The sequence below is a fragment of the Ptychodera flava genome, chromosome 9, assembly GCF_041260155.1.
Source record: "Ptychodera flava strain L36383 chromosome 9, AS_Pfla_20210202, whole genome shotgun sequence".
Lineage (NCBI taxonomy): Eukaryota > Metazoa > Hemichordata > Enteropneusta > Ptychoderidae > Ptychodera > Ptychodera flava.
The window spans coordinates 40,385,801-40,397,083 of NC_091936.1; the positions used below are offsets into that span (position 1 = coordinate 40,385,801).

The 11,283-nt window shown below is 39.3% G+C and overlaps 1 protein-coding gene across 1 annotated transcript; it reads left to right on the forward strand.

The window, feature by feature from the left end:
* Window positions 1-4,987: 4,987 nt before the first annotated feature.
* Window positions 4,988-6,726, forward strand: LOC139141312 (QRFP-like peptide receptor). The gene is made up of 2 exons (XM_070710939.1): window positions 4,988-5,548; window positions 5,935-6,726. The coding sequence occupies exons 1-2, from the start codon at window positions 4,988-4,990 to the stop codon at window positions 6,724-6,726; spliced, it is 1,353 nt and encodes a 450-aa protein (XP_070567040.1).
* Window positions 6,727-11,283: the final 4,557 nt, after the last annotated feature.

Below are 11,283 nucleotides of genomic sequence, written 5' to 3' on the forward strand. Positions count from 1 at the left end.
TTGTCTGATAGCTTTGTAAAATTACTTGTCTGATAGCTTTGTAATTTGGTATAAAAGTCCCAAGGGGTATTATTAGATAAATGTTCTGCTCAAAGTGTTGGGAAAGCCCCAAACTTGTATATTTTAGGTAATTTTCTCAGTTTTTGACCTTAAATGACCTACACCAACCCAGGGTATGTTGTGATACAGTTTCGAAGGCTGTGATCATAATTTTGTCATATTTGGTATCAATATGTTGTAAAATTTGATCCAGAAAACAAAACTGTGGTTAATTTTTTCAGTGTGGACCAATTTTTGCAGCTTTTCCATGTAAGGCACACAAGAACTGATGAGAAATTTGGATCCAGGGTAATTACAGATGTCATAATTAACCCCCACAGTGGAAGGCATTTCACTTTCTGTAACTAACTTAAGTACTGTTTACATTCGAATGTTCGCACTCATAGCATTAATTAAAAAATCCCCAAGATTGTAAATACATTTCCTGCCTTATGTAAATATGGTCAACCAAGGGATGGAACATTTGATATTCAGGAGGGGTAGGGTCCAGAAGTTTGATTAGGTAGCATTACTTTTTTCCCAGATACTTTGTACACTTTTCCCCCACTCTTTATTTTTCCCACTCTCCCACCTTTTCTTTTTGTCAAGCCTTCTCTAGCTGATTTTTTTCTTGACATTTGCTTACGTATTTAGGATCTGCTTGTCCTATTTCTATAGAAGTTGATATGCATTTTCCTAAAAATGACCCCAGTACCTAAGTTGGAGACCTTGTTTGCTTTTGTCATTCTTGTTTTTCTGGTTTGAATATTTCTTGAATGGACCAATTCAAACCGAATGTGAGCACATAGTGTCCTTGACGGTATTTTTTTTAAATAATTGTCTCTGACATGGCTTGTCCGATTGCTTTTAAACTTGGTATGCATGTTTCCAGGGGTAAACTTAGATAAGTATACTTACTCTGACCTGCGTATACTTACTCTGACCTGCCCCATCGAACCCAATGTGAGCCAGGTGTCATTGACACTATGTGTATTGTTGACGAGGAAATTCTGGCCCGGACTGGAATTCAAATGTAAACAATGATAGTGCATTTTACATGTATAGACGTTGTGTAGACAAGCTAAATAATTAGTCTTTCAACATGCTTTGGGAGTAAAACAAGAACTTGTGATTGACACACAAGACAAAAATAGTGAAAAAAATCATGAAAAGTTACAGCTACTAAGAAATGTTGCTCCTGCTATTTTAGATGTTACAAGCCATGAAATGTGACTGCCTATATTCAGCTCATTACGCATAAACACGGGCATTCCGACCTAAATATACATGCCCAAAGAAAAGAACACACTAAAAGCAATATGATGAAGCTGCTCCTCTGCGTTTACCTACCGCTAACTCAGCAATAACGTCGCTACTTCATGCGACCATGTAGCTGATTCTTGGCAACTGTGATGATTGAGTTTTGAAAACGGCTTTCATATTCACACAAGATTTAAAGTTTGCATTGATAAGTCAAAGCAGAATGGATGTCAAAGGACTTTCAAACATTGACTGAAAGGTAGCCGCAGCGTTGTTCATGTAAACAAAGTAATTTTAGGTATATTTTATAGAGGGCTCACCGAGCATCTGACCATAGCGATTTGAAACTTGGGTGCGGTTACCGTGTGGGGTGGAGTAACGGTTAATCAATTGTGTCAGTTTACATCAACGGTTAAACTTACGGATATAAGGTATTTCTCTTCTTTATTTTGACGGATTCCTTGTTTTAATTTCTTCTCGTGCTGTGGGTAAACAGTTCTAACGATTCTGTTATGTACAATCACAGTCCCTCCACCAAATGTTAACAATGCAGATGTACAAGCCAATAAGGTAAAAGTATCCGAGAAATTCAAAACCATTTTAATAAGATACGTTATTTTGTTTTATCGGACAATCCGATAAAATGATACTCAATGTATGTTTAAAAACACCAAGCATTTCTTGTAAAGTACCCGTATTGGCCAATCACAAAAGCCAGATAACGACCATGTTTTCTGGTTATGTCAAGATGTCATCGCAAGTGTGTCGCATGATCTCTAAATTATCAAAAATCTTTTTTAGATGGAAGGTAAAAAAGGTTAATTTTCCATTAAACGCGAAAGTTTTGGGTATTTTGTCAAAAACGTATCATGACGTCATATAAAGATCCTACGGGCTTATATCAAATATTCAAACGCCATAATGTGAGCCGAATAGAATAATAAAGTTGCGTCTTCCAGCAAGACACAGACGACTTAACGAACACAAAATGTACCAATACCATTGCTACCGTTAAGGTAATACACCCCTCGAAATGGACAGTTTAAAATCTTTGCTCAAATATTCCGTTCTTTCTCAAACTCAACAAAAATGAACTAGGAGTCATGATGTAAAGTTTTGAGTTAGAGAAACACACTACCAATTAACAACTTTGATCGATATTTGATATTCAAAATAGCTGCTATACTTAAAAAGGCTGCTATGTTAATCTCTGGAGAGCACAGGATTTTCGATTTCACTAAAAAGAAAATTGGGAAAATTCCGATCTTGATGGAATCATAGCATCTTAGATTGAAAAGGGCGCAGCTGTTTAAACTCTGAAAGAAATTGATTGTTTATATTTGGGAATATTGACAATTAGGAAATGTCTTAGAATCCTGATTAATTAGAAAACGAAGTACTCTTCACAAACGATATTTCTCATGCTTCAAAGTAAGTCTGCGCGTGCAGCAGTCCCTGAATATTATCGTCAATACTTACTTTTCCCAGAAGCTGTGTTCCGAACTATCTTATCATGACTTCATATCACGATAAAACGTGGAAACCCATGCTCTGTATGAGAAAGCAACATGCAGTAATGCTTCAGAGACACATTTTACGAAAACAAAAGTGACAAGACATTTTTCTTTCTCATTGATGCAACTATTTTCCTTTCTGTCACAGGTTTCAAATAAAGGTTTTTTTCCATCAGTAAAATAATAGTTAACAAAATGCGGTTTTTTGTCATTATTAGCTGTGCTTTCTGGAACTTTTCAGGGAATGTAATTGGAAGGTTGGTAACAGTCTAACTACCAACTGAAATATTAATGCTGTTCTCTCTTTGATATTAATGATTGACATCAATTTATGTACAACGGTTTTGGACATCTGGTTATGCAGAAAGTATACATTGAAAGCTCATTCAAAATACTGTATAAAACTTTAAAATCGAAAATTCTGAATTCCTATATCACAGCTGACATGTTCACAATTTCAAAAATACGGTCAAAACTATTGAAATCTAATTCAGGCGTAGCGGGTCGTAAAATTAGAAAAAATTGAATTCAGTTTTCAAGAAAATTAATTGAAATAGTTTGAAATGTTCATACAATGTTGAAATAAGTGACTAAGTTACCGTACCATTACATTTCCCCCGACAGTCCCGGCAGTGATTGGTAGGACCGGAATTATCTGATCACGGCACGTTCCAAGACTTGCACAGTGACAGCGATCAACACTTGATCTTGTAAAACAGTTGATCAGAGTTTGTCAATACCAAGACAACTGCCACAAGTTTTCTGAGGTTATAATAAATGTAAAATTGTGTCAAATTTTATATGCTATTTTTCTCTATCTCCCTTGCCGCGACATCTTTTCGATTGGCCATAAATTCGTCGTAACGCTGAGTCAACCAGTAGAGCTTCATGCAGAGTTGCCCCTGTCGTGAACGCAAACATGCAGACTCACTCATCAGCGATACAAGTCCTCTTTTACTGTAATAGTTTTAGTACTGAAACTTTAAACTTTTTCTAAATTATTGACTGTTTGTTACTTTACTCTGTTTATTGTTTTGTACGCATAATGAACAAGTGTTTTTTCTCAGTTTTTGTACAGCTAAGTTACCGCTTGTGTATGAATCGCCCCGCACTACGTTTACAAACAATGTAAGTAGTCGACTTTATACTGTGCGGATTAATCCGCTACGTGATCACACCAAGTTCCCATGCAGTAGAAATGTTTTCAACTTGTTTTAGTAAAGCATTTCTGATTCAATACAAGTCCAATCTCTCCTCATCTTTAGTTCATGGGTGTACAATTACTTGGAACAGCAAAATCCCGATTGGCACTTAGGGTGTGCGTTTGTAGACACTGGTGTTTCCTATAGTGTCCAATCTCAAACTGCTTGCACTTAGCAAATCGTGTATTATTAATAGACGTGGTGGATTGGCCGACTTTGGCATAAATGATACCAACCACCACCTCAAAATGAGTATGGAACTCGAAAAAGCATTTTTCTGTGTGTATTTCCTGTCTACATTTGTTTTATGATGTAAACCTTGTTTCTTTTATTTTCATGGTTTCAATTTGAGCTTCTACTCGAAGTGAAGATTATTATTATATTGTTGTTGTTGTTTTTGTTGTTGTTGTTGTTGTTGTTTTGTTTTTATTGTTATTGTTATTATTATTTTATAATTCTCAAAGAAGTAAAAATGATATACTGATCCTTTTCATTAACTATTCATTTGATTTGTATGGCTTTCTGTACAAAACGTAAACACAAAAGCTGAAAGAAGATCAAAGTTTCGATTTTCCTCTAATTTTAGTATGTTGTTCAAGCAATACCAAATGAGTCTAAACCCGCCGAAAACATTTGCGCTGCAATTTGTTTCAGGTAAAATCATAGATTGACTGGACTATTATTGCAACAAAGAAGAAATTATTTGCCAGAATGGCCAGTGATAGAAACTTTTGATGTCTGCATTGCATATTGATTTTGTAAAAGTAAATAAACGCTGCCCTGTGATAGTTTAACAACAGTTTAAATTCATTGGACAGGCTAGTTATCTGTTCTTTTCGGGGGTGCCACTCCAAATGGTATCCCGATGAGGTAGTTGATCGGCAGTTATGCGGCCGTTTCGCCCATACGATTATTTCAGACTCTAAGCTTCAGAGAAAGCACTTCGCATACTCACTCCTTCCCATGCCAATTATGGAGTACAACTACACAAATACAAGTTTATCGACAGAGTATGGTTTATCACAGAACGACACATTGTTGTATGGTAACGTCACACAAGATGGAGATGATGGGCTTGACATTCTGGACCATAAAAGACCCAGCGACTGGATGATTCCAAAGAATTGGTTCATCGGCATACTCTCCGTTGACAGTATTCTGATCATCGGCGGCAATTTGATGGTCATCCTTGCAGTCTTACTGCAGCCAAAGTTGCGGAAATCTGCCACAAATCACCTCATTATATCGCTCGCCTTTTCTGACTTAAGTGTCGGTCTTGTTTTCGGGCCCTCTCAAATAGTCTACACCATCATCAGGTATCTGGACCTGTCAAGCGACCTTGTCTGTGATATCGTCATCATGCTGATGTACACCGGCCAGAACACGACCATCCTGACTCTTATGGCAATAGCGGGAGACCGCTATCGCGCCATCGTGCAGCCCTTCAAGCCGAAGATGACGGTGAAACAGTCCCGCATAATCACGATACTGATGTGGCTGGCGGCTTTTGTCTACTCAGCGTATGAGATTAAGGTAATATGCACCTCGAAAGTGAAAGACTTAAACTTTTGCTCTAACTTTCCTCAAGGAATCTTTCAATCATTCTCTTTCAAAATCAAGAATAAAAATAGGGGGTCACCGTGCAAATTTTGGTAGTAGAGAAACAAATAACCCAAGATTTACTGATATTAGAAATTCAAAATGGCCGCCATCCCTGTGTTAACTCTATGGCGAAATATAAAAAAATTCGAATTTCAAAAAACTAAGCCGGTGAAAAGTTTTCTTTCACCAAGAGCTTTAAAATGAACCCCCACATGTGGTATATCAGAAGAGAACTGTAAAAGTTTGAGAGTCCGAATGTCTGTCCCCGAGGTGCGTTCTACCTTAAGCTTTTTGGAATTGTTCGCTACACCTTTAAGAACAACGCCACAATTTCAATGTGTACATCCCTGCGTAAGTTCTCCTTGACCCTGGAGAAACCAATGACTTTGACTAACTTGGTGGTGGCGTACATCCTCCCGCTCCTAATCGTTGCTTACTTCTACCTCCGAATGATCGTTGCCCTGTACTTCACGAAATCACTGAATGACGAGTCGAAACGGCGGAAGCGCAAGGCCATCAAAATGCTACTCGTAGTGGTGATCCTGTTCGCGCTTTGCTGGGGCCCGCTCCGTGTTCAGCAGGTGATGCTGTACTACTACCCCCACCGAATCTCGTATAAGTCCCTCTTTTTCACCGTTGTCATTTTCCTGTTCTTCGCCAACAGCTGGGTCAATCCCATCATATATGCCTTCTTCGATTCCCGATTTCGCAAGGAATTTGCTCGCATTCTAACCTTTGGGCTGTACAAGGGGAAAAAACCAACAAACGGAGCACCAAGATCACGGTCACTATCACGAAGAGCCTGGCATCCGAGTCTACGCAGTGCAGTACCCACCCCCGTCTCTACGTGCGGAAGGTCGGCCCATAACGAAGCCAAGTCACGCGCGGTTGAAAGCCCGAACCACGTTGAGAAGAGAGGTGACTCTGTAGACCGAGGAAACGGCGTAGATAATATTGCATTTGACGTCAAAACAGAGATATCTTTGGAAAGTAACGGTAATAACTCGATAGTATCAGACAGCGGGGTAGATCTATGCGTGCATAGTGACACAACCTTGGCGCCGAACGATGTCGAAGTCGATAGCAGCCAAGCAGAACTGGAAATTTAGAGGGGCGCCTTCCAACAGGATTTTAGACGTCTTACACGTGTACCGTGGTTTATCGTTTCTCTGTCACTAATACATATTTTAATCATCATGCATTACTCTAATTTCCATTCCATTCATAGCTTTTTGCAGTGATCCTGGAAGAAAACCAGATTATTTGCATTTTCCAGACAGGTTGCAAATTTCTCTCACATATGATTCACTGCACGGTAGTACGCTCATCGAAAACGAAATTCTCAAACTTCGCTTCGCTCAAACTTTAAATCATTCCCTTTCGAAATCGAGAAAAAAGTCGGGGCATCACCGTGCAAAATAAACAAATTGCCAAATATTTACAGAGTCCTGTAATTCAAAATTGCTGCCATTTCTGTGTTAACTGTACGGGACAAATTAAAGTTTCGATTCTCACAAAAGTAAGCAGATGAAAACTTTACGTATTCCGAGAGGTACAAAATAAGCCCCAAAGAGTGGTACACCTGAATAGTAGAGTCCGAATATCTGTACCCGGGCGCTTCTACCTTTACACAGTCCGTAAATATATCAATTATATGATATAAGAGTGGCTTTAAATTTGATAGACGAGCCAGCAAAACGCAGTGATCACTGAAAGAATATGAATATGTGAGCAAGAACATCGTTCCGTTAGTGATCTTGCTTGTTTAAGATGCCTATAACGATTTACTTTGTAACTTTTCGTGTTTAAATATTTTAAAGTCTAAAATAGTTCTCAAAATGTTGCTCTTATGTCTTCGATCTGGCCATATTTTTGTCCAAGTCCTAAGGTATGTGAAAGCTACCTTTCCTCATGAAGAGATCTTTCGTTCAAGTACAGCGATAATATCAGCATGGCTTAGAGCGCAACATAAGGGTATTTCTTGCCGTTTAAGCTTTCCTTCTGGTTTCTTGGCATTATTCATGTGTTTTGTATTTGACTGTGGCATTGACTGACATTGACTTTGTAAGCTCTGTTAAGACCACGAGTGAAAGTAGTATCAGGTAACATTCGAGTTCTTAGTGGGGGAAGTGTTCTTTAATATTGAAAACCCGATTCCCCCTTGCAATAAAAATCAATCGAATAAAACTGTCTGGTATGTTTGATGGTTAACACCAATAAAATCAAAGTTGATCGTAGTTGTCAGTTGATTTATTTATATCAGACGCGTCGTTTTCGACCTACAAGTCAGCTAGAGACTGTAATGATGTATGTCGCACTTTCATCGATTAATTGCATTGTACCGGGGAGAAAGTTTAAGAAAATAAACTTCTCTTGAAAGCGCTAAATTTAATCATCTTTCACGTTCCGCGTCAATCGTTAACTAATAAGGAGACTGGTTTTATACATTTAGAATTGAAAGTTAATCAAATTCAAACGAAATCGTGACTTGCAGGAAACTGCAATTTATTAACAAAGAGACCCTTTTGAAATCGTATTCTTTGTGCAGCAAGGTCCCATAACACGATTAGAACTAATTTGGGATAATTGTATATCATATTATTCAAATTTCTCACAAGTGTTAAATGCCATGTAGCTAAATGTTTTAATATCAGTCCGACTTATTTCCAACATTGGCGACGTTATACCATAATACTATTTTCACGATTAGCCAATCATCCATCATACTACGCCAATGATAAGATTGCAGTCACTGAATGTTTGTCAGCATTGTATGAATCACTATCAGCTACTTTCGGCCCTCGTGTAAGCCGTAAAATCCAAAACTTTGCACTTCTTTCACGGTGAACATGACCCTATAAGGCTATTTTCTCTGAGAAAACTTTAACAAACAATAAGACCACCAAGCAAAGAAGCAGCCAAGATATTTACGATTCATTTCTATTACCCCTTTCCTGATTTCATTCATCTCTATCGTGTAGAATTTGTGATCGCTGCCACCTCCGATACAAATGGGGTTCTCTGAACGATCTAGATCTGTGTAGGTACGCGATTTATATTTTGCAGGATTTCAGGCCAGAGTCCGGGGATCACGGCAATGTGGGGTTTACTTGTCTGAGCCAAACTGAAAATGGTACGCGAGTTTGAAAATGTGTGTTGACAGAGTGGCCACACAACTGTTCGAGATTATGACAGAAGACGGCGCGATTAATAGTTCACAAACGACATCCGTATTCCTATAAAATGTGGAACGCCAAGTGTTTTGGCAAAACCCCTCTTTCACAATTGACAATGTTTTTGACACAGATCTACGACAATACACAAAAAAAGTTATGTGAATGGTGCAGCGGGGGAGTTTATAGCAAGATAGAGTTCAACACACTATGGCGTACGTAACCATAGACGCATATAGAGGTTGCCAGGGAATATAATTTTTACTGATGGGGCCCTGGTCGCTGATTTGCTAATGATAGGAAAATATTATGGTATAGCGTCGCCAATTTTGGATATGTCCTGGAGTGAATATTACAAATTACTCATAAAAACAAGTGTATAACTTAAAAGAAAAGCAGATGAGCTTAGGGACCGTTTTACGGCCGGGGGGGCGGCAAAATCCAGGGGGGGCTCATCGAAATTTTGAAATCCGCGAAGGAGGGGGGGTCATCGCTTTTTCACTGGTAGGAAAGGGGGGTCACCACATTTTCAAAAACATAATACCTACAATAAATTTCACTTTATGCCATGGCCATGATCGACCCTCTTTACCGGGAAGGCGGCCCGCTACAATAAATATACTTTATGTATTACCCATGACCCTCTTAACGGGCAGACGCCTTTGGCGGCTCACTCCAATTAGGTTTAGTTCATGCAATAGCCATGATCGACCCTCTTCACCGGCGGGTCGCCTGAGGCGGCCAACAACAATAAATTGACTTTATGTAATACCCCATGACCATCTTAACGGCCGGACGCCTTCAGCGGCCCTGTCCAGTAAAGTTTACTTTATGCAATGGCCATGATCGACCCTCTTTACCGGTGGGCCACCTTTGATGGCCCACTAGAATAAAGTTGACTTTACGTAATGGCCCATGACCCTCGTAAAGCCCCCGTTCAATTATCAGATTTATCTAATATAAATATTATTTACTTGATAAAATATTCAATGGAAAATAAAAGAATGACAAACTGTTAATTGGCTGTTGACACATTCGCTAATGCGAGAACCTGGGATTGAGAAGGGCGCCCTTAACCTTAGGGCTACCTTTGGCGAACCACTCCAATAAAGTTTACTTTATACAATGTCCATAGACATAAGTTGTCTATGGAAATGAAGTTAAGAATTGCCTTATAGTCGTCCTAATTAACAGACGTTTGCATGGATGTGGCTGAGAAGTTTGTGCACTGGCATCTCTGCGCCGCGTACTGGAGTTCAAATCCAAACCGTGCGGGTAAATTTGACATATGGGTTTTGGTTATTTTTCAGCGGGGGGGGGGGGTCATCAAATTTTTTCGTCTGACAAAGGGGGGTTCATCTTTCTTTAACGAAAAATGCAGGGGGTCTATATTTTTTTGAACACCGGCGATAAGATTTTGCCGCCCCCCCCCAGGCCGTAAAAACTGAATGGTCCCTTACATTTGCATATAAAAACGACCTTACTTCACTATCCAATTATCTCAAATTAGGTCCAATCGTGTTCCATGGAAATAATGGTGACTAGACATTCGCTGAGCGAGATGCATTTATCGGGACAAATTACATCGTGTAAAACCAAGTCGAATATTTTGAATGAGAAGTACCAGTTATCTTTTTGCTGGCCGAATTAATCCGGGTTGTTTGTAGTATCGTCCATGCCACGAGAGCGCTCCACGGTAACAAAAGCACGGTCTCACGACGGTATGCAAATTGGTGGAGGCATTAGAATACGGTGTTCTTGAGGTGTGACCACGTCACACGGAGCTCATACCCACTCTACGTTGGCAAACAAAAGGGTGTTCTTGACAAACTCAGTTTGCTGCATTGAATGTTTTTACGAAAACATACGTTCTTGCATCACTCATATCATATCAGTCTTCCCCCATGCACGCACACATTCATGCGCACTTTTTCACGCATGAGCGGTTGGACACAAAAGAATTTATAATATTTTCCTATATGAAGTTGGACACTGTTCATTTAACGCGTGAATTTTATCTCTCTCCTCTCCAAATAAAGGCGTGGCAATAGTAGATTTGTCTGGCATAAATTTTGGTCAAACGCAATTCTTGCAGCACACTGCCCTGCTAACAGTGTATAGCACTTATGTTTCGTCTTTTCAGCTAACAATTTCAGCGATGTCGCTGAAGTCCCATTCCGACCCGCGTCTTAAGTTTTCTGTTTGCCTCCTATTGTGTGGTTTTATTCCCACAGGTCCAATCAGTAATTCAAGCCTGCACGAGTGTCGTACACTTACTGCCTTGAAACATCGCCAATGCAGTACATAACCGTCACAACATCCCGTGACTTAAGGTAGTATGCGCCTCGAAAGTAAAAGACTCAAACTTTTGAATCTTTCAACCATTCTTTTTCAAAACCAAGAGTAAAAATCTGTCCCCGAGGCGCGTTCTATTGATAAAGGTGACTCTTATGTACTAGAGGGTCTTGTCTCACTTGATGTTCAGTAGGTCTG